Genomic DNA, 24,084 nt, shown 5'->3' with positions numbered 1-24,084 from the left:
GGCTCTCTTGAATCTGCCTCCTCCCTGGTACTGCGTGATCTCTTGGCTCTGAATTCGGCTTGCATGACTTTCCCCGATGGATCCACAGGTGGAGCTAGTGACACCTAGTGGATTCATCACCAACCTGCGTATTCCAGGAGTTCCAGCTCCCCCTGCTGGTATATTACACCTTGCCTCCTTTTCGTCATTTAAATTTTGAGCTGCCGCCACCATTACTGCTGTTGGCAGCATGTGTGCATTGCTATTATAATGTTGTCTTCTATAAAATGGCACCGGAATCGGCACATGTGCCTACCAATATCTCTGGCACCATTTTATTGAAGACACGTTGCAGATGAATACAAGTGGCAGCGGCGCATGCGCAGTTTGATTTATTTTTTTTTTTTATTGGTGCATGCGCTGCTGCCCACGACTCATAGTCATCTCAGTAAAATGGTGCTGGAGAGCGCAGTACACACATGCGCTATCGGCATCATTTTATTGAAAAATAGTCATAATAGCAATGTGCATGCGCTGCCAACAGTGATAATGAACCCTATGGCGCAACATTTTTATGAAGAAAAGGAGGCAAGGAAGGAGGAGGAGGAGTTATTACAGAGGACCCGATCCACAAAATCCCGTCCCAATGCTCAAGCCTGTGCACAAATTACGTCATTTCTGAAAGTTTGAGCAATGATTTTTCTGCAATGAAACCTTGGATATCTTCACTAAAGGTATCATTATAATCAGCTCCGCATCCTAGTGCCATTATGGCACATATCTGAATATGGTTTAACTGTTAGCGTTGCTACATACACCATGTGCAGAATTATTAGGCAAGTTGTATTTTAGAGGATTTTTTTATTATTGATCAACAACTATGTTCTCAATCAACCCAAAAGACTCATAAATATCAAAGCTTAATATTTTTGGAAATTGTAGTGTTTTTTTTTTTAGATTTGTCTATCTTAGGGGGATATCTGTTTGCGCAGGTAACTATTACTGTGCAGAAATATTAGGCAACTTAATAAAAACCAAATATATTCCCATCTCACTTGTTTATTTTCACCAGGTAAACCAATATAACTGCACAAAATTTAGGAATAAACATTTCTGACATGCAAAAACAAACCCAAAAAATAGTGACCAATATAGCCCCCTTTCTTTCTGATGACACTTAGCAGCCGACCATCCATAGATTCTGTCATTGCTTGATCTGTTTACGATCAACATTGCGTGCAGCAGTCACCACAGCCTCCAGACACTGTTCCCAGAGGTGTACTGTTTTCCCTCCCTGTAGATCTCACATTTTATGAGGGACCACAGGTTCTCTATGGGGTTCAGATCAGGTGAACAAGGGAGCCATGTCATTATTTTTTCATCTTTTAGACCTTCATTGGCCAGCCACGCTGTGGAGTAGTTGGATGCATGTGATGGAGCATTGTCCTGCATGAAAATCATGTTTCTTTGTCGCTCCTAATTGGGAGACCCAGACAATTGGGTGTATAGCTATGCCTCCGGAGGCCACACAAAGTATTACACTAAAAGTGTAAAGCCCCTCCCCTTCAGCCTATACACCCCCCGTACTGCTACGGGCTCATCAGTTTTTATGCTTTGTGCGAAGGAGGTCAGACATCCACGCATAGCTCCACAGCTTAGTCAGCAGCAGCTGCTGACTATGTCGGATGGAAGAAAAGAGGGCCCATAACAGGGCCCCCAGCATGCTCCCTTCTCACCCCACTCTTGTCGGCGGTGTTGTTAAGGTTGAGGTATCCATTGCGGGTACGGAGGCTGGAGCCCACATGCTGCTTTCCTTCCCCATCCCTCAATTAGGGCTCTGGGTGAAGTGGGATCCCATCGGTCTCCAGGCACAGGAGACCGTGCTCCATCCACAGCTCCTGAGGACCATGCTGGATAGGAGCCGAGTATCGTTCAGGGACATGGCCCTGCTACTTGGAGGTACTCTGTGTCCCCGTGGGGACCGCGCACAGCAACACTCCAGCATTGCTGGGTGTGCTAGTGCACCGGGGACAGCAGCGCTGGCTGCATTTGTGCCACTATACACTTCAGCGTCGCTGAGTGTATTTGTGTAGGGGGACTGCCGCGCTGACCGCCGCTGCCATGGTTATCACTGCGGCGCGGCTGGGACTGTTAGTGCGCCGGGGACTTCCGCGCCGACCGCGCTTATACGGCGGCCGCGCTTATAACGGTAGTCCCCGGATTCTGCGGCCTAGTCTCATTCTTTTCCCGCCCCCAGCCCTGCCAGTCAGGGGAAGGGCGGGACGCTGTACAGGTCGGCAGCACTGAGGGCTGGAGCATGCTTTGCATACTCCACCCCCCTCACTCTGCACAGTGGGGCACCAGTTCCCGCACTTTTCTGGGTCACGCCCACGGCTCCCTCCTCTCCCCAGGACGCTGGCAGCCATTCCTCTTAGCTCTGCTAACGCTGGAGAGGAGAGACAAGCTCAAAGAGACCCAGGCAGGAATTCTGGTGCCCACACAAACGCTTTGCGCAGGCGGTAAGCAGCACCTGTGGTGCTGGCCCCACTAGTGCAGAAGTGTATTTATAGTTTATATGATTATAGTCTATACTTTACACTGTAGGGTGCACTGTTGATTTGTGGCTATTTACCCTCCTGTATTGCTCAGAGGAGACAACAGCATGTCGTCCACAAATAGCAAGGGTGCCATGGCACAGACTTACTATGCTGCCTGTGCAGCATGTACGGCTATACTGCCGGCAGGTTCCACTGACCCTCATTGTGTGCAATGCTCGGCCCCTGTGGCACTTTCTCAGCCGGAGCCTCTGCTAGGGGTGGCCCAGGGAGAACCACCTGTTAACACTGTCCAGGTGACAGGGACGGAGTTTGCAGTTTTTACTGAAAGACTTTCTGAGACTATGGCTAAGATATTAGAAGCCTTGCAGTCCAGGCCGGCATCTCAGACCATGGGCACTGTGGAATCATTGTCCCCTGGTTCCCCTCAGTTGGAACAGCAATGTCCTCCCGGGGTGTCTCATGGATCCCAGGGTGAGGTCTCTGACACGGACCGCAGCCCCAGACCGACTAAGCGAGCTCGCTATGAAATTCCCTCGACATCATCACAATGTTCAGGGTCTCAGCGAGAGGACTCTCTGTATGATGAAGCGGAGGTAGCTGATCAGGATTCTGATCCTGAAGCCGCTCTCAACCTTGATACTCCTGATGGGGACGCCATAGTGAATGATCTTATTGCGTCCATCAATGAAATGTTGAATATTTCTCCCTCAGCTCCTCCAGTGGAGGAGTCAGCTTCTTAGCAGGAGAAATTCCGATTCAGGTTTCCCAATCGTACAAAGAGTATGTTTGTGGACCACTCTGACTTCAGAGAGGCAGTCCAGAAACACCGAGCTTATCCAGATAAGCGTTTTTCCAAGCGCCTTAAGGATACACGTTACCCTTTTCCCCCTGACGTGGTCAAGGGCTGGACTCAGTGTCCCAAGGTGGATCCTCCAATCTCCAGACTGGCGGCTAGATCCATAGTTGCAGTGGAAGATGGAGCTTCACTCAAGGATGCCACTGACAGACAGATGGAGCTCTGGTTGAAATCCATCTATGAAGCTATCGGCGCGTCTTTTGCTCCAGCATTCGCAGCCGTATGGGCACTCCAAGCTATCTCAGCTGGTCAGGCGCAAATTGACGCACTCACGTACGTCTGCGCCGCAGGTGGCGTCCATAACCTCTCAAACGTCGGCATTTGCGTCCTACGCTATTAATGCTGTCCTGGACTCTGCGACCCGTGCGGCGGTTGCAGCCGCCAATTCGGTGGTAATACGCAGGGCCTTGTGGCTGCGGGAATGGAAGGCAGATTCGGCTTCCAAAAAGTGCTTAACTGGATTGCCATTTTCTGGCGACCGTTTGTTTGGTGAATACCAAGGCGGCTTCCTCATGACTTACGGCCTCCTCACACCGCATCCTCGGTCGGTGGCAGGCTCTCCCGCTTTTGCGACACCTGGCTGCCACAAGTAAAAGACCGTTGGGTGAGAGACATTTTGTCTCACGGTTACAGGATAGAGTTCAGCTCTCGTCCTCCGACTCGATTCTTCAGAACATCTCCGCCTCCCGAGCGAGCCGAGGCTCTTCTGCAGGCGGTGGGCATTCTGAAGGCAGAAGGAGTGGTGGTCCCGGTTCCTCTTCAGCAACAGGGTCACGGTTTCTACTCCAACCTGTTTGTGGTTCCAAAGAAGGACGGGTCCTTCCGTCCTGTTTTGGACCTAAAACTGCTCAACAAACACGTAAGGACCAGGCGGTTCCGGATGGAATCCCTCCGCTCCGTCATCGCCTCAATGTCCCAAGGAGATTTCCTAGCATCGATCGATATCAAGGATGCTTATCTCCACGTACCAATTGCTCCAGAGCATCAGCGCTTCTTGCGCTTCGCCATAGGAGACGAACACCTTCAGTTCGCGGCACTGCCGTTCGGCCTGGCGACAGCCCCAAGGGTTTTCACCAAGGTCATGGCTACAGTAGTTGCGGTCCTCCACTCTCAGGGTCACTCAGTGATACCTTACTTAGACGATCTGCTGGTCAAGGCACCCTCTCAAGAGGCATGCCAACACAGCCTCAATGTTACTCTGGAGATTCTCCAGAGTTTCGGGTGGATCATCAATTTTCCAAAGTCAAATCTGACACCGGTCCAATCACTGACATATCTTGGCATGGAGTTTCATACTCTTCCAGCGATAGTGAAGCTTCCGCTGGACAAACAGCGTTCACTACACACAGGGGTACAATCTCTCCTTCAAGGTCGGTCACACCCCTTGAGGCACCTCATGCACTTCCTGGGGAAGATGGTGGCAGCAATGGAAGCAGTCCCTTTCGCGCAGTTTCACCTGCGTCCTCTTCAATGGGACATCCTACGCAAGTGGGACAGGAGGCCGACGTCCCTAGACAGGAACGTCTCCCTCTCTCAAGCAACCAAAGCTTCCCTTCGGTGGTGGCTTCTTCCCACCTCATTATCGAAAGGGAAACCCTTCCTACCCCCATCCTGGGCGGTGGTCACGACGGACGCGAGCCTGTCAGGGTGGGGAGCAGTCTTTCTCCACCACAGGGCTCAGGGTACGTGGACTCAGCAAGAGTCCTCACTTCAGATCAATGTTCTGGAGATCAGGGCAGTGTATCTTGCCCTAAAAGCGTTCCAGCAGTGGCTGGAAGGCAAGCAGATCCGAATTCAGTCGGACAACTCCACAGCGGTGGCTTACATCAACCACCAAGGTGGGACACGCAGTCGGCAAGCCTTCCAGGAAGTCCGGAGGATTCTGCTGTGGGTGGAAGCCACAGCATCCACCATATCCGCAGTTCATATCCCGGGCGTAGAAAACTGGGAAGCAGACTTTCTCAGTCGCCAGGGCATGGACGCAGGGGAATGGTCCCTTCACCCGGACGTGTTTCAGGAGATCTGTTGCCGCTGGGGGATGCCGGACGTCGACCTAATGGCGTCACGGCACAACAACAAGGTCCCAACATTCATGGCTCGATCTCAAGATCACAGAGCTCTGGCGGCAGACGCCTTAGTTCAGGATTGGTCGCAGTTTCAGCTTCCTTATGTGTTTCTTCCTCTGGCTCTGTTGCCCAGAGTGTTACGCAAGATAAGGGCCGACTGCCGCCGCGCCATCCTCGTCGCTCCAGACTGGCCGAGGAGGTCGTGGTACCCGGATCTGTGGCATCTCACGGTCGGCCAACCGTGGGCACTGCCAGACCGACCAGATTTGCTGTCTCAAGGGCCGTTTTTCCATCTGAATTCTGCGGCCCTCAACCTGACTGTGTGGCCATTGAGTCCTGGATCCTAGCGTCTTCAGGATTATCTCAAGGGGTCATTGCCACTATGAGACAGGCTAGGAAACCAACGTCCGCCAAGATCTACCACAGGACGTGGAAAATATTCCTGTCGTGGTGCTCTGCTCAGGCGTTTTCTCCCTGGCCATTTGCCTTGCCCACTTTTCATCTCAATCAGGACATCTCCTTACCCTCGTTTTGTCCTCATCCAGTTCACCAATGTGAAAAGGATTTGCACTTGTTAGATCTGGTGAGAGCACTCAGACTCTACATTTCTCGTACGGCGCCCCTGCGCCGCTCCGATGCTCTCTTTGTCCTTGTCGCTGGCCAGCGTAAAGGGACACAAGCTTCCAAATCAACCCTGGCTCGGTGGATCAAGGAACCAATTCTCGAAGCTTACCGTTCCTCGGGGCTTCCGGTTCCCTCAGGACTGAAGGCTCATTCTACCAGGGCCGTGGGAGCGTCCTGGGCCTTGCGACACCAGGCTACGGCTCAGCAGATGTGTCAGGCAGCTACCTGGTCGAGCCTGCACACTTTCACGAAACACTATCAGATGCATACCTATGCTTCGGCAGATGCCAGCCTAGGTAGGCGAGTCCTTCAGGCGGCAGTTGCCCACCTGTAGGACGGAGCCGTTACGGCTCTATTATGAGGTATTATTTACCCACCCAGGGACTGCTTTTGGACGTCCCAATTGTCTGGGTCTCCCAATTAGGAGCGACAAAGAAGAAGGGAATTTTGTTTACTTACCGTAAATTCCTTTTCTTCTAGCTCCAATTGGGAGACCCAGCACCCGCCCCTGTTTTTTGTATACACATGTTGTTCATGTTAAATGGTTTCAGTTCTCCGATATTCCTTCGGATTGAATTTACTTTAAACCAGTTTATAATTTTTTCCTCCTTCTGGCTTTTGCACCAAAACTGATGAGCCCGTAGCAGTACGGGGGGTGTATAGGCTGAAGGGGAGGGGCTTTACACTTTTAGTGTAATACTTTGTGTGGCCTCCGGAGGCATAGCTATACACCCAATTGTCTGGGTCTCCCAATTGGAGCTAGAAGAAAAGGAATTTACGGTAAGTAAACAAAATTCCCTTCTTTTCTTGAACAATACCGACTTCTTCCTATACCACTGCTTGAAGAAAATGTCTTCCAGAAACTGGCAGTAGGTCTGGGAGTTGAGCTTCACTCCATCCTCAACCCGAAAAGGTCCCACAAGTTCATCTTTGATGATACCAGCCCATACCGGTACCCCACCTCCACCTTGCTAGCGTCTGAGTCGGAGTGGAGCTCTCTGCCCTTTACTGATCCAGCCTCTGGCCCATCCATCTGGCCCATCAAGAGTCACTCTCATTTCATCAGTCCATAAAACCTTTGAAAAATCAGTCTTAAGATATTTCTTGACCCAGTCTTGACGTTTTATCTTATGTTTCTTGTTCAGAGGTGGTGGTTTTTCAGCCTTCCTTACCCTGGCTATGTTCCTGAGTATGGCACACCTTGTGCTTTTTGATACTCCAGTAACGTTGCAGCGTAAATATGGCCAAACTGGTGGCAAATGGCATCTTGGCAGCTTCACGCTTGATTTTCCTCAATTCATGTAATTGTGCATGTAATTTTGTGCCTTTTTTTGCCCAACACGCTTCTTGCGACCCTGTTGGCTATTTGCCATGAAACGCTTGATTGTTCGTTGATCACGCTTCAAAAGATTGCTAATTTCAAGACTGCTGCATCCATCTGCAAGACATCTCACAATATTGGACTTTTCAGAGCCCGTCAAATCTCTCTTCTGACCCATTTTGCCACAGGAAAGGAAGTTGCCTAATAATTAAGCACACCTTATATAGGGTGCTGCTATCATTACACCACACCCCTCCTCATTACAGAGATGCACATCACCTGATTCACTTAATTGGTAGTTGGCTCTCAGCCTATACAGCTTGGAGTAGGACGACATGTATAAAAAGCATCATGTGATCCAAATATTCATTTTCTTAATAAGTCTGCACACGGTGTAATCCCACACTGTATTTCAGAGCAGCAGAATATATTGTTTCCATCAATATCATCAGAATACAGGCTGCACACTACAGCAGTCATTCCTCTGCTTATGAATCGGCAGACAAAGGTTTCTCTAAAACAAGTTTCCTGAGTAAGAATTATGCCATTTTCTAATATTGTGTTCCTTGCTCTCCAAGGAGATGAATATATTGCAGTCAAGTGACATTGCCACACGTACGCGTTTCATGCCCTAGGACACAGACACATTCCATAAGGCTCCGCTCGCCTCTGTGTCATTGATCCCAGCGGCGCCTGTCATATCCCATTCACTTTTAATAACATGCATTTGTTTCTGTTGTGGCACCCGACGTTTTGATGGATACAGATAAGCGTATCTTTTCCAATTACAACTCAGAAATCAATACCAGCGCCGTCAATGCAGATGTGAACAGATCCTTGGAAATGAATGGAATTTGCCCATAGGGGCTGGACTGATATCTCCTCTAACTCCCATACTCATACTTAATCATTTGCTTTAATTTTTGTTTCATAAATCAGTAGTGCACATGAAAATAAGCCACTTAGTAAAATATGTTACCAGAGACATTTGCTTCTTTCTCCTCCTGGACTAAACCTTCACATGCAATACATGGGCAAAATCTGTGAAGACAAATTATCCCATTACTGAGATAGGAGATGACAGTTGGTGCTTGTAAAATTCTATGGAGGAGGGAGGAGCTAGATGAAGACACAGACATTCTGCTGCAAGTTCACCTGAGATGACAGGTACAGTTCTCCATAGAATATTATCAGCACCAACTACCATCTTCACTCTAAAGGGTGCTTTACACGCTGCGATATCGCTAACGATATATCGTCGGGGGGCACGGTGTTTGTGACGCACATCCGGCGTTGTTAGCGATGATCAACGGTCGCAAAAACGTCAAAAATCGTTGATCGTTGACACGTCGCTCCTTTTCATAATATCGTTGGTGGTGCACGCCGCTGGTTGTTCGTCGTTCCTGCGGCATCACACATCGCTATGTGTGACACCGCAGGAACGACAAACATCTCCTTACCTGCGTCCACCGGCAATGAGGAAGGAAGGAGGTGGGCGGGATGTTCCGCCCGCTCATCTCCGCCCCTCTGCTTCTATTGGATGTCTGCCGTGTGACGTCGCTGTGACGCTGAACGCACCTCCCCCTTAGAAAGGAGGCGGTTCGCCGGCCAGAGCGACGTCGCAGGGAAGGTTAGTCCGTGTGACGGGTGTAAAGGCTGCTTTACACGAGTCAATCCATCGTGCGATTTATTTGGCAAAGTCTTTTTTTTTTTTTTTTTGTTTGTATCGCTGATAGGTAGTTGTCCATGTGTCACACGTTGAGTGTTGTCAAACGACCACAAAGCGCTCATCGATATATTGATTGGCCATGGCGGACGTCCAAAAGGCTTCACACATGTTTTCCTTTGGTCAATCTGTCTTTCTCTATCGTTTCATTGGGGGACACAGGACCATGGGTGTATGCTGCTGTCACTAGGAGGCTGACACTAAGTAAACATAAAAAAGTTAGCTCCTCCCTAGCAGTATACACCCCGAGCCGGAGGCGGGCTCAGATCAGTTTTAGCTTAGTGTCGTAGGAGGCTGATGTGGGCCGTCTCGGCCCCCCTCAGCCATGTATGTTTTTTGCGCTTTTTTTTCTTTTATTTCGGCGCCGCTCATCACTCTCATACCTGTCATCTTTGTCTCTGCAGGTATTCGCTTCACTCATCCTCCGCAGCCCTGTGGGTACCACTCCCCAGGGTCGCAGGGGCTTGAGACTTCGGGCCCTCTCCCCCGTCCGTCCCCGTGGTACCACTCCCGGGGGTGCGCGTGTGGGCAGGTTGTTTTGTGGGCACCCCTGATTCGCCCTGCGGTATCACCCCAAAGGGCATACAGGGGAGTACAGCAGGGATGGAACCTCCGCAGCGTGTGTAATAGATGGGGCCCTGTCACGCTGCCTTCTCCTGAAAGGGGGCTGCTACCCCCATCATGATGTCCACTACCCTGCCTCAGCACGCTCTCCCCCGGAGCCTTCCTGGACGAGCAGCGCTGTACACAGGCAGGGGCAGGGAGCCCTGCCTGCACCGCATCCATCGCTGGGCCGGCGCCGCCGATTGCAGGTAGGACCGAGCTTTCCTGCACGTTCCCCCGGCCCTCTCCATAAATTTAGTCCCCAGTCTCGGCCTAGTCGCTCCTGCTTCCTAGCCACGCCCCCGCTGCAGCGCTATTGGCCGCCGGTCGTCTCCCTTTGTATCCTCCCACTGCTCTGCCTCCTGGCTGATGGTGGGGGCTGTGAATCCTCCGGTTTTTCGCGCTGGAATCCTGCTCCTCCCCCAGCCTCCTCCAGCGTCCCCTCGCCATTTTAGCCTGCCTCTGGTCCCCTGAGGCTGCAGCGCGCCGGCGTTCTGACTCTTCTGGCCAGCTCACTCCTGGACTCCTCTTCTGGACTGGTGGGCAGCACGCAGGACCTGGGTAAGCTCTGCTCCTAAGGAGTAGCCCTCACTAGGCAGCATTCTCTGAGTTTAGGGACGAGTTAACCCTCTCCTGTCTCCTTCCTAGCAGCCACCAGGGAGAGTACCTGTTTTCACCATGCCTAAGGCTAAGCCCACCCAATCCAAGCAGGCCCCCTTTGCACTATTTTTTGCATGCTCCTCCTGCAAATCCAAGTTTTCCCAGGGTCAGGACGCCCCACTATGCTCCGTCTGTTCTACAGACGCGCAGCCTCCGCAGGACTCCGTGGCCGACGCTTCTGATATCGCAGACGCCGCAGCGCCATATGCTGCAGGGCCCTGCGTCCCGCCCCCCCCCGACTGGCTAGCGTCCCTGTCCCAGTCCGTAGATTCCCTCTCTGAGGCTTCTCGGACCATCGCGCAAGCTCTGCGCCTGCTGCCGTCGCTCGCCCAGATTCCCGCAGACCCGGCGCAATCGCCTCCGGAGCAGGTGAGCCCCGTTGCAGGGTCCTCCTCTGCTGCTCAAAAACGGACCCGCCAGGTCTCGTCCTCAGGTTTCACCTTCATCCCCAGGTCCAGACCGTCAGTCCTCCAGGGAGGTTTCTGACTGCTCCGATGATGATTCCGATGCGGCACCCCTGCAGGACTCAGAGCAGGCGGCTGATATTCGGCGCATGGTGAATAGCCTGATAGAAGCAGTGAACCAGACCTTGAAGGTACAGGCGGACCCCGTCTCCTCCCAGAGCACCCAGGTCTCGTTTAAGCGGGTGAAGCGGGCCCAGAACACATTCAGCGGACATCCAGAATTCGCTGAGTTACTGCGCAGCCACAGGCAACAGCCGGACAGGGTATTTATCAGCGGTAAGTCCATCGATTTGCATTATCCTTTTCCTGAGGGTCTTCGAAAGGATTGGGCAGGCTCCCCTGTGGTCGACCCCCTAATCTCCCGCCTGTCTTCTCACACAGTCCTTCCACTCACTAACGGTACGTCTCTCAAGGACCCTACGGACCGTACTATTGACAGGTTAGCCCGTTCCGCCTTCGAGGCAGCGGGCACATCCCTCTCTCCGGCCTTTGCCTCGGTTTGGGTTGCGAAGGCCCTGATGTCCTGGGCGGACACGCTACGCTGCGGTCTCCGCGCCATTCCTGCCAATCCGGATCTGGTTCCCATTGCCTCGCAGATTTCTCTCGCGGGTGAGTACTTGCTCAATGCAGCCCTGGCGTCTGCAAGTTGCGCGATCCAGGCCGCCAGCAACAATGTGGCCATCCGTCGAGCCCTTTGGCTCCGGTCCTGGAACGCGGATGCGGCCTCTAAGAAGTCACTAACTTCCCTGCCCTTCCTAGGGGAGCGTCTCTTCGGAGATAGGCTGGACCAGTTGATCTCCGATGCTACGGGAGGAAAGAGTACATCTCTCCCCCAATTGCGCCCCAAGCGCTTCCAGAATCGGCGCCCCACCGCTCGTTTCCGGCCCTTTCGCAGCTTCAACTCCAATCCCCAGCCGCGGAAAAGCCGCTCTCCTCCGAGAGACAGGAAGACCCCGTCATTCAAGACCAATCCCGCCTGGCGTTCACGCCCCCGCCAGTCCACGAGATCCTCTTCTGGTTACCGCCGACGTTCCTACAAGTGACTCGCGGTCGGCGCGTTTTCAGCATGTGTGGATCCCCCTGACCGCCGATGCCTGGGTCAGAGAGATCATCACATCAGGCTACAAAATAGAATTCGAAGCAAAGCCACCAAGACGTTTTTTCATATCTCGCCCTCCCGAGTCTCCCGCGCGGGCTCGCGCGTTCTTTCACTCCATAGACTCCCTCCTCCGAGCCGGAGTCGTGGTACCAGTCCCTCCCGCAGAGCGTTTCAAGGGGTTCTATTCCAACCTTTTCGTGGTCCCCAAAAAGGACGGCTCTGTCCGTCCCGTCCTCGACCTAAAGCTTCTAAACAGGTCGGTGAGGCCTCGGCCGTTTCGCATGGAGTCACTCCGGTCCGTCATCGCGTCCATGGAGGTAGGCGAATTCCTGGCATCGCTGGATATTCAAGACGCCTATCTTCACGTCCCGATAGCCACCTCTCACCAACAGTTCCTCCGCTTTGCGATAGCGGAAGATCATTTCCAGTTCACGGCTCTTCCCTTCGGCCTCGCATCCGCACCCAGGGTCTTTACGAAGATCATGGCTGCTGCCATGTCCGTTCTGCATTCCAGGGGTGTCATGGTCATCCCGTACTTGGACGATATGTTGATAAAGGGCTCTTCCTTCGAGGACCGTCGTCTTGGAGTTCAGGTCACGATCGACACCCTTTCACGGTTAGGGTGGCTGATAAATCGGAAGAAGTCCTCTCTGACCCCGGCCCGTCGGATCACCTTTTTAGGCATGGTATTCGATACCATCCAAGGGCGAGTTTTCCTCACACAGGAGAAGATGTCCTCCCTACAACGAGGCCTCCGCGCTCTCCGGCGTCAGAGCCAAGTTTCCATCAGGTTCGGCATGCGAGTCCTCGGTCGTATGGTGGCGGCGATGGAACCGGTACCCTTTGCACAGTTCCATCTCCGGCCCCTCCAGCTGGCCTTGCTGAAGAAATGGGACAGATCTCCCTTTTCTCTGGACCGCAGGTTTCATCTTTCGCCGGAGACCCGCCACTCCCTCCGTTGGTGGCTCAATCAACGCAACCTCGCATCAGGAAGGTCTTTCCTCCCGCTCCACTGGAAGATAGTGACCACCGACGCCAGTCTCCAGGGCTGGGGAGCAGTGTTTCGGCATCACACAGCGCAGGGCCGATGGTCACCGAGGGAGAGTTGTCTCCAGATCAACATTTTGGAGATAAGAGCCATCCGGCTAGCCTTGCAGCAGTTTCGACACCTAGTACAGGGTTGCCCGGTCAGGATCCAGTCGGACAATGCGACGGCGGTGGCGTACATCAACCACCAAGGCGGTACAAGAAGTGTCGGGGCGATGCGAGAAGTCAAGAAGATTTTGCACTGGGCCGAGTGTCATCACTCCCTGATCTCAGCGGTACACATCCCAGGCGTGGACAATTGGGCGGCGGACTTCCTCAGCAGGGAAGGTCTCGCCTCCGGAGAATGGTCCCTCAACCGGGAAGTATTCAACCAGATCTGCGACAGATGGGGAGTTCCGGACGTGGACCTAATGGCCTCCCGGTTCAACCGTCAGGTTCCGCAATTTGTAGCGCGGTGCCGAGACCGCTTGGCTTTAGGAGTCGACGCCCTCACCCTGTCATGGAGCCAGTTCAGTCTCCCGTACATCTTCCCTCCGCTCCCTCTAATTCCGAGGGTCCTCAAGAAGATCAAGGCGGAAGGAATACCGGTCATCCTAGTGGCTCCGGACTGGCCCAGGCGAGCATGGTTCGCGGAACTAACTCAGCTCCTCGCAAACGTTCCGTGGCGCCTTCCAGACCGTCCAGATCTCCTGCAGCAGGGACCTCTTTTCCATCAGAACTCACAGGTCCTAAATTTGATGGCCTGGCCATTGAATCCTGGGTTCTAGCTAAGGCTGGGTTTTCCTCAAGAGTGATTCAGACAATGATTAGGGCCAGGAAGCCATCTTCATCAAAAATTTACTACCGCACGTGGAAGGTTTTCTTCAGGTGGTGTGAAGAGCATAATATTTCTTCTCCTCTCGCTTTCTCCCTTCCTTCCCTATTGGCATTCTTGCAGTCAGGCCTAGATGCGGGTCTCGCTTGCAACACTAAAGGGCCAGATATCGGCGTTATCAATCCTGTTTCAGAGGCCACTGGCCGCTCGTTCACAGGTTAAGACCTTCATCCAGGGAGTGGCCCACCTGGCACCGCCGTACCGTCGGCCTCTAGAGCCGTGGGACCTTAATCTAGTCCTAGGGTCACTTCAGGGCCCCCCATTCGAGCCCTTACGAGAATCTTCCCTTTCTCACCTGTCTTGGAAGGTGGTGTTTCTCGTTGCCATCACTTCTATTCGCAGGACGTCAGAGCTGGCAGCTCTCTTGTCGTTCCCCCTTTTTGATTTTTCACCAGGACAAAGCGGTTCTCCGGCCAGATCCCGCTTTTCTTCCAAAGGTGGTCTCCCCGTTCCATCTTAACGAAGAAATCGTTCTTCCGTCCTTCTGTCCTGGCCCCTCTCACAGCTTGGAGAGGTCCTTGCACACCCTGGACCTAGTGCGTGCACTTAGAATTTATGTCTCCAGAACCGCGCCGTTCCGTAAGTCAGATGGTCTGTTTGTACTTCCTTCTGGTCCCAAGAGGGGTGAATCGGCATCCAAGGCCACAATTGCCAGATGGATCCGTTCCGCCATATCAGAGGCCTATCGGATTCGGGACAAGTCTCCGCCGCGGGGGGTAAGGGCGCACTCTACCCGTGCAGTGGGAGCCTCTTGGGCGATTAGGCATCAGGCGTCGGCCGACCAGGTCTGCAAGGCCGCCACTTGGTCTAGCCTGCACACCTTTACTAGGTTCTACCAGGTTCACACCCAAGCATCGGCAGATGCTAGTTTTGGCAGAATGGTCTTGCAGGCAGCAGTTGCACACCTGTAATAGGGTGGCAGCATTCAATTATAGTGCAAGCCCGCCGAGGGAGGTTGTTGTTTTCTTCCTATCTGCGGGTTTTCGGTATTCCCACCCAGGGACTGCTTTTGGACGTCCCATGGTCCTGTGTCCCCCAATGAAACGATAGAGAAAGTAGGATTTTTGTGTACTCACCATAAAATCTCTTTCTCTGAGTCTTCATTGGGGGACACAGCACCCACCCTGCTTGGTTTTTTGGTTGTTCAATTGCATTTGCCTGCTATTTTTCAGCGGTCTTCTGTTCATAGACCTCTTGTTTTCACGGCTACATTGTTTTAGTTACAACTTGTTTTTATGTATGGTGATTCTGGTACTCCTCCTACTGCTTGTGCACCAACTGATCTGAGCCCGCCTCCGGCTCGGGGTGTATACTGCTAGGGAGGAGCTAACTTTTTTATGTTTACTTAGTGTCAGCCTCCTAGTGACAGCAGCATAACCCATGGTCCTGTGTCCCCCAATGAAGACTCAGAGAAAGAGATTTCTTTTTCGCTCCTAATTGGGAGACCCAGACAGTGGGGTGTATAGCTACTGCCTCTGGAGGCCGCACAAAGAACTACACTTAAAAGTGTAAGGCCCCTCCCCTTCTGGCTATACACCCTCCCGTAGGAGTACGGATTCCTCAGTTTTAGCTTTGTGCGCAGGAGGTCAGACACGCACGCATAGCTCCATTGTTTTTAGTCAGCAGCAGCTGCTGACTATGTCGGATGGAAGAAAAGAGGGCCCATACAGGGCTCCCAGCATGCTCCCTTCTCACCCCACTGTATGTCGGAGGTGTTTGTAAGGTTGAGGTACCCATTGCGGGTACGGCGGCAGGAGCCCACATGCTGATTCCTTCCCCATCCCTTTTTACAGGGCTCTGGGTGAAGTGGGATTTACTGGTCTCCAGGCACTGAGACCGTGCTCCATCTACAGCCCCTGGAGAAGATGCTGGATGGAGCGGAGTACATCAGGGACATGGCCCTGCTTCCTCAAGGTACTCTGTGTCCCCGTGCATTTGGCGCTCACACCGCAGCATGCTGGGTGTTGTAGTGCGCCGGGGGACATCAGCGCTACGGCGCTTGTGCCATGGCCTCATTCAGCTTCGCTGAAGCAGGCACACTTCTGGGAATCGGTCGCGCCGGCCGCTGGGACTGCGGCGCGGCTGGCACTTGTGGTGCGCCGGGGACTTCAGCGCGGCCCGCGCTTTTACGGCGGCCGCGCTGATAACTCGAGTCCCCGGCTTTTGCGGCCTGCTTCCGTTCGTTCCCGCCCCCAGACCTGCCAGTCAGGAGAGGGGCGGGACGCTGGCCAGTGCATCAGCGCCGAGGGCTGGAGTCGTTTTTACATACTCCAGCCCTCACAATCGGCACAGAGGGGACACTGTTTCCCGCACTTTTGTTTGGAAACTCCCACGGACCGCCCCTCTCCACAGACGCCGGCAGCCATTCCTGCTGACACGCTGAGCTGCAGAGGGGAGCCGGGGAGACCCAGACAAGGAATTCTGCGCCTCTTACCCGCTATTCAGCGGGCGGTAAGCAGCCCTCAGGGCTCACCCCCTCTTGTGCCAGTAGTATTCTTAGTATTTTGTTTCTACAAATACTTGGTATTACATAGCGCTGGTCGCCCTTTGGCTATAGACTCTCTCACATTGCAGAGAGCCAGCAGCATGTCGTCCGTAAAACGCAAGGGTGCCAAGGCACAGACATTATATGCTTCCTGCACCGCATGTGGGACTTTTCTACCGGCAGGCTCCACGGACCCCCATTGTGTGCAGTGCTTGGCCCCTGCGGCGCTTGCACAGTCGGGACCTCTGCTGGACGTGACCCAGGGTGTACCACCTGTGAATGCTGTCCAAGTGACAGGAACTGAGTTTGCAGCTTTTGCTGACAGAATGTCTCTCACTATGTCACAAATTCTTGACACATTGCGAGCTAGGCCTGTACTTCAGGCCACGGACACTGTGCAATCATTGCCCCCTGGTCCCCCTCAGCTGAATTACCTCCAAGCTCCGGGACGGGCATATACACCTCAGGGTGAAGACTCTGACTCGGACGATGGCCCCGGGCAGCCTAAGCGGGCTCGCTATGACGGGCCTTCACATTCATCTCAATGGTCAGAATCCCAGCGAGATGAATCTATGGGTGATGAGGCGGACGTAACTGATCAGGATTCTGATCCTGGGACCGCTCTCAATCTAGATACACCAGATGGTGACGCCATAGTTAATGATCTTATATTTAACATCAATAAGATGTTAAATATTTCCCCACCAGCTCCTCTTGTAGAGGAGTCAGCTTCGCAGCACGAGAGAATCCATTTCAGATACCCTAAGCGTACATTAAGCACTTTTCTGGACCACGCTGACTTTAGAGACGCAATCCAGAAACCCCACGCTTATCCTGAAAGGCGTTTTCCTAAACGGCTTAAAGATACACGCTATCCTTTTCCCCCTGAGGTGGTCAAGGGTTGGACCCAGTGTCCAAAAGTGGATCCTCCAATTTCCAGGCTTGCAGCTAGATCCTTGGTTGCAGTTGAAGATGGAGCGGCACTTAAAGATGCCACTGACAGGCAGATGGAGCTCTGGCTGAAATCCATCTATGAAGCGATTGGAGCGTCATTAGCGCCTTCTTTTGCTGCCGTATGGGCACTCCAAGCTATCTCAGCCGGGCTTGCGCGAGTCGACTCAGTCACACGTGCATTTGCCCCGCAGGTAGCACCATTGACCTCGCAAATGGCGGCATTCGCGTCGTACGCGATTAATGCTGTTCTTGACGCTACAAGCCGCACGGCAGTGGCGTCAGCCAACTCCGTTGTTTTGCGTAGGGCCCTGTGGTTGAGACATTGGAAAGCAGATTCTCATTCCAAGAAGTGCTTAACCAATTTGCCTTTTTCTCGTGACCGATTGTTTGGAGAGCGTTTGGATGAAATCATCAAACACTCCAAGGGTAAGGACTCATCCTTACCGCAACACAGACAAAACAAACCCCAACAGAGGAAGGGTCAGTCTGGTTATCGGTCCTTTCGAGGACCGGGCAGGTCCCAATTCGCCTCGTCAAAAAAGACTCAAAAAGACCAGAGACGCTCAGATTCTTGGAGGTCTCAGTCACGCCCAAAAAGGACAGCCGGAGGAACCGTTGCCAAGACGGCGTCCTCCTGACTTGCGGTCTCCGATTCCCACACCCGCGGTCGGTGGGAGGCTTTCCCACTTTGGCGACATTTGGCTGTCACGCGTCAAAGACCGTTGGGTGAGGGATATTCTGTCTCACGGGTACAGGATAGAGTTCAGTTCTCGTCCGCCAACTCGTTTCTTCAGAACTTCTCCACCACCAGACCGAGCCGATGCTCTGTTGCAGGCGGTGGCCGCTCTAAAGGCGGAAGGAGTGGTGACCTCCGTCCCTCTTCAGGAACAAGGTCACGGTTTTTACTCCAATCTGTTTGTGGTCCCAAAAAAGGACGGATCGTATCGACCCGTCCTGGATCTAAAGTTGCTCAACAGACACGTAAAAGTCAGGAGGTTCCGGATGGAATCCCTACGCTCCGTCATAGCCTCAATGTCTCAAGGAGATTTTCTAGCATCAATAGATATCAAAGATGCGTATCTCCACGTGCCGATTACACCAGAGCATCAGCGTTTCCTACGCTTCGTCATACACGACGAACACCTGCAGTTCGTAGCGTTACCTTTCGGTCTGGCAACAGCCCCCCGGGTCTTCACCAAAGTCATGGCAGCAGTAGTAGCTGTTCTGCACTCGCAGGGTCACTCGGTCATCCCGTATCTAGACGACCTGCTTATAAAGGCACCCTCTCAAGAGGCATGCCAACACAGTCTGAAGGTGGCACTAGACACTCTCCAGAGTTTCGGGTGGATTATCAACTTTCCAAAGTCTCATCTAACCCCGACCCAATCTCTGACTTATCTTGGCATGGAGTTTCATACTCTCTCAGCGATAGTGAGGCTTCCACTGGACAAGCAGTGCTCGCTACGGACTGGAGTGCAATCTCTCCTTCAGAGCCAGTCGCACTCACTGAGGCGCCTCATGCATTTCCTAGGAAAGATGGTAGCAGCAATGGAGGCAGTCCCGTTCGCGCAGTTTCATCTGCGCCCTCTACAATGGGACATTCTACGCCAATGGGATGGGAAATCGACGTCCCTCGACAGGACTGTCTCCCTCTCTCAGACGGCCAAGGACTCTCTGCGTTGGTGGCTTCTCCCCACCTCATTGTCACAGGGAAAGTCGTTCCTTCCCCCGTCCTGGGCAGTGGTCACGACGGATGCGAGCCTATCAGGGTGGGGAGCGGTGTTTCTCCACCACAGGGCTCAGGGGACGTGGACTCAGGAAGAGTCCACCCTGCAGATCAATGTTCTGGAAATCAGAGCAATCTATCTTGCCCTGCGAGCCTTCCAACAATGGCTGGAAGGCAAGCAGATTCGGATTCAGTCGGACAATTCCACGGCGGTGGCGTACATCAACCACCAAGGGGGAACACGCAGTCGCCAAGCTTTTCAAGAAGTCCAGCGGATTTTGACGTGGGTGGAAAGCAGAGCGTCCACCATATCCGCAGTTCACATCCCAGGCGTGGAAAACTGGGAAGCAGACTTTCTCAGTCGCCAGGGCATGGACGCAGGAGAATGGTCCCTTCACCCGGACGTGTTTCAGCAGATCTGTTGCCGTTGGGGGACGCCGGACGTCGATCTGATGGCGTCACGGCACAACAACAAGGTCCCAGTTTTCATGGCACGGTCTCACGATCACCGAGCGCTGGCGGCAGACGCCTTGGTTCAGGATTGGTCGCAATTCCGACTCCCCTATGTGTTCCCACCTCTAGCATTGTTACCCAGAGTTCTCCGGAAAATCAAGTCCGACTGCCATCGAGCCATACTCGTCGCTCCAGATTGGCCAAGAAGGTCGTGGTACCCGGATCTGTGGCATCTCACGGTGGGCCAACCGTGGGCACTACCAGACCGACCAGACTTGCTGTCTCAAGGGCCGTTTTTCCATCTGAATTCTGCGGCCCTGAACCTGACTGTGTGGCCATTGAGTCCTGGATCCTAGCGGCCTCAGGTTTATCTCATGAAGTTGTTGCCACAATGAGACAGGCTAGAAAACCATCCTCAGCTAAGATCTATCACAGGACGTGGAAGATATTCTTAGCGTGGTGCTTGGCTCAAGGGTTTTCTCCCTGGCCATTTGCATTGCCAATTTTTCTTTCCTTCCTGCAGTCTGGGTTGGAAAAAGGTTTGTCGCTTAGCTCGCTTAAGGGTCAAGTCTCCGCGCTATCCGTATTCTTTCAGAAGCGCTTGGCACGGCTTTCTAAAGTACGCACGTTTCTCCAGGGAGTTTGTCATATCGTTCCTCCTTACAGACGGCCATTGGAACCCTGGGATCTGAACAAAGTTCTCATTGCTCTCCAGAAGCCGCCTTTCGAGCCTTTGAAAGAGGTTCCCCTTTCTCGGCTTTCACAAAAGGTAGTTTTTCTTGTGGCGGTCACGTCTCTTCGAAGAGTGTCCGAGCTAGCGGCGTTATCTTGCAAATCTCCCTTCCTGGTGTTTCACCAAGACAAGGTAGTACTGCGTCCAATTCCAGAGTTTTCTCCCAAGGTGGTTTCTTCCTTTCATCTCAATCAGGATATCACTTTGCCATCTTTGTGTCCGCATCCAGTTCACCAATTTGAAAAGGGTTTACATCTGTTGGACCTGGTGAGAGCACTCAGGATTTACATTTCTCGCACGGCGTCTCTACGCCGTTCTGATGCGCTCTTTGTCCTAGTCGCTGGTCAGCATAAGGGATCGCAAGCTTCCAAATCCACCCTGGCGCGGTGGATCAAGGAACCAATTCTTCACACATACCGTTCTGCTGGGCTTCCGATTCCATCTGGACTGAAGGCCCATTCTACCAGAGCCGTGGGTGCGTCCTGGGCATTGCGGCATCAGGCTACGGCTCAGCAAGTGTGCCAGGCGGCTACCTGGTCGAGTCTGCACACGTTTACCAAACACTATCAAGTGCATACCTACGCTTCGGCAGATGCCAGCCTAGGTAGACAAGTCCTTCAGGCGGCGGTGGCCCACCTGTAGGAAGAGGCTGTCTTACAGCCCGTTCATGTGGTATCTTTTTACCCACCCAGGGACTGCTTTTGGACGTCCCACTGTCTGGGTCTCCCAATTAGGAGCGAAAAAGAAGAAGGGAATTTTGTTTACTTACCGTAAATTCCTTTTCTTCTAGCTCCAATTGGGAGACCCAGCACCCGCCCTATTTGTTCTTAGGGTTTCGTTTTTCGGGTGCACATGTTGTTCATGTTGTTTCTTAAGTTCTCCGATCTTGTTATCGGATTGAATTTGTTTTTGAAACTGTTATTGGCTTTCCTCCTTCTTGCTTTGGTACTAAAACTGAGGAATCCGTACTCCTACGGGAGGGTGTATAGCCAGAAGGGGAGGGGCCTTACACTTTTAAGTGTAGTTCTTTGTGCGGCCTCCAGAGGCAGTAGCTATACACCCCACTGTCTGGGTCTCCCAATTGGAGCTAGAAGAAAAGGAATTTACGGTAAGTAAACAAAATTCCCTTCTTTACGGTGAGTACACAAAAATCCTACTTTTGTATGGGCGTAATTAGGCAAACTATACAGCCCTCCGTGACGTTGTCTGGATTGTTGCACGCCCTGAATTCTTCTGACCTGCTCAATCCAGTTCTGCTAATGTGGTTGATTGGTTACATCCCATATATATTGTTTCTCTTCTGCGTCTGTCTTTGTTGCCTCGTGTGTCCTTAGCATCATTCTTGTTTGTTGTTTGTGGTCTGGTTAATGTCGATTTTGATCCAAAAAGGAAAGATTGGCATATAACAACATACCACAAAAAAGGGATAACAAGGAGTGAGGGCGGAAAATCCAGCGAACAAACAAACGTAAGAAAAATTAGGAGTAATGCACTATAAAACACTGTGCATGACGCCAAGGCTGAATGTTCACACATCATGACTACAGCTCCGTATTTTATAACCGTAATAACCAATCAAAACGCATCTGCTACAACCAATCCGATTAGATTAGGCGTGATTATTTAAAACCACAAATACGCCCTGAACGTTTACTGACGTCACAAACAACTACGAGGATGGCCGATTACACGGTGTCACACTTTGCAATGTGTCGTTCATGAAGACAAAACTGAACGATTTTATGGAATTAAACGATGAGTACACGATGGCCGAATTTCAAACGATTATGCATCGGTTGGACTCGCAAGGAGCTGTCACATGAGGAGATGTCGTTACGAATGACGGAAGTGCGTCACAAAATCCGTGACCCCAACGATGCATCGCACAATATATCGACTCGTGTAAAGCAGCCTTTAGCGATGTTGTGCGCCACGGGCAGCGATTTGCCCGTGACGCACAACTGACGGGGGCGGGTACGCTCGCTAGCGATATTGCAGCGTGTAATGGGCTTTTTAGCAAAAGCAAGGATGAATGATCAGTCCAGGAGGAGAAAAACAAAATCAGATTTCTCAAATAAGATATATTACAAAGTTGAATATTTTCATATGTTCTATTGATTTGTGAACTAAAAGTTAAGACTTCAGCTTTAAACGTCATCAATTGCAAAATATTAAATAACAGATCAGGATCAGGAAAAAAAATGAATGTAAGAGATGATGTTTGTGTTATTTAACCTACAGATTCCTTCCCTCCTCATCTCATGGTTCTGGTTGGATTCACGCTTGCCGTCGCACAGTATTTTCCAGCAGATCTGATTAAAGCCATTTTCAATATTGGTTTCCTAACCAAATTGGATTCTGAACTGGACAGTAAGTGTCATACTCCACTTTATTTCTTCTCTTTTAGGTTCAATATTAGTCATGTTATCTGTAGGTCTTCCTCTGGTCATACATATGAGATGGGGCGGCCTTTGTCTTCTCTGATCTCCCATAACCATGTATGCTCTTTTCATCTGAGCGTGCATCTTTAAACGGAACCTGTCACCAGATTTGGCCCCTATAAGCTGCGGCCACCATCAATGAGCTCTTATATACAGCATTCCAGAATACTGTATATAAGAGCCCAGGCTGCCCTGTATACACTATACATTATAAAACACTTTTGTACTCACCTAAGGGGCGGTCCGGTCCGATGGGTGTTGCTGCTCTCTGATTTGGCGCCTCCTTTCTGCTGAAATCGCGGTCCTCCTTCTTCTGGGGCCCATGTGCATGACACATCCTATGTCATCCACAAAAGCTGAACTTGCGGTCCTACGTAGGTGCACTTTGATCTTCTCTGCTCAGGGCAGATCAAAGTACTGTAATGTGCAGACGTGAGGAAAGGTTAAAGACCGCCCGCATATGAGCACTACAATACTTTTGATCTGCCCTAAGCAGGGCAGATCAAAGTGCGCCTGCGTATGACCTCAATGCCAGCCAGTGTTCATGATGTAGGACGTGTCATCCATACTGGGCTGGGTAGAAGGAGGATGGCGATCACAGCAGAGAGGAGGCGCCGGACCGGAAAGCAGCGACATCCTTCGGATCAGACCCCCCCCCCCCAGGGGAGTATAATAAAAAGGTTTTTTACGTTCTACACAGTGGCCTGGGCTCTTATATACAGCATTCCAGAATATTGTATATAAGAGCCCACTGGTAGTGCCGCAGCTTATAGTCTCCAAATCTGGTGACAAGTTCCCTTTAAGTGCTGTAAGGGATCAGATTGATTGATATCAAACATGCCCCTTCCTCATTTCCCCATTAGCTGTCATCCGGGTTGGCTTCGATTAATCTAATATTTCTGGCCAGCAATAATAATGTAATTTTCATTTTTTATTACTGTATTGCAGTATATAGTTAAAATCACAGTCCCCCTATGAAGTCTACGACTTTACAGAATGAAGAAAAAACAAAAAGCAGCACCAAATGTGCACTACAGCACTAAACATTCCAAACTGTACTTATTTTAAAAATTTTGAGATTTTTGGCAAAAAATTGCAATTTCTTGAGCTGCTTCGCCACGTCACGGCAAATCTCATTTGAAGCAGTCCTACACTATAATAAAATGTGCCATACAGCCTCACATATGAATAGTAGAACTGCTACTATTGGTGCTGCTTTTTGTTTTTTCTTCATTGAATTGGTCGGTGGTTGACCTCCACCTTGCTTTGCACCCCAATTTGGGATGTATTCCATCTGTCTAGATTTTGGCGGTTGGTGACTGTTCACATTAAGTCATCAGGCTTTGTCCACAGGCTATTTACTTCATGCAGCATTTGCTTGGACCTGTCCCGCCCACAGCCATGACTCAGTCATG

At 51.8% G+C, this 24,084-nt stretch overlaps 1 protein-coding gene across 1 annotated transcript in view; it reads left to right on the top strand.

Annotated features, from left to right (window-relative positions):
• Positions 1-24,084, top strand: part of LOC142288452 (FAST kinase domain-containing protein 1, mitochondrial-like) — a gene marked incomplete at its 5' end in the record, with an annotated part of 63,526 nt that overhangs the window by 19,082 nt on the left and 20,360 nt on the right. The window contains one exon of the mRNA XM_075333512.1: positions 22,470-22,598. Within this exon, the coding sequence (XP_075189627.1) occupies positions 22,470-22,598 (129 nt within the window). The remainder of the gene's footprint in view (positions 1-22,469; positions 22,599-24,084) is intronic.

The sequence above is a fragment of the Anomaloglossus baeobatrachus genome, unplaced genomic scaffold, assembly GCF_048569485.1.
Source record: "Anomaloglossus baeobatrachus isolate aAnoBae1 unplaced genomic scaffold, aAnoBae1.hap1 Scaffold_830, whole genome shotgun sequence".
Lineage (NCBI taxonomy): Eukaryota > Metazoa > Chordata > Amphibia > Anura > Aromobatidae > Anomaloglossus > Anomaloglossus baeobatrachus.
This window is presented reverse-complemented; position numbering and strand designations above follow the sequence as displayed.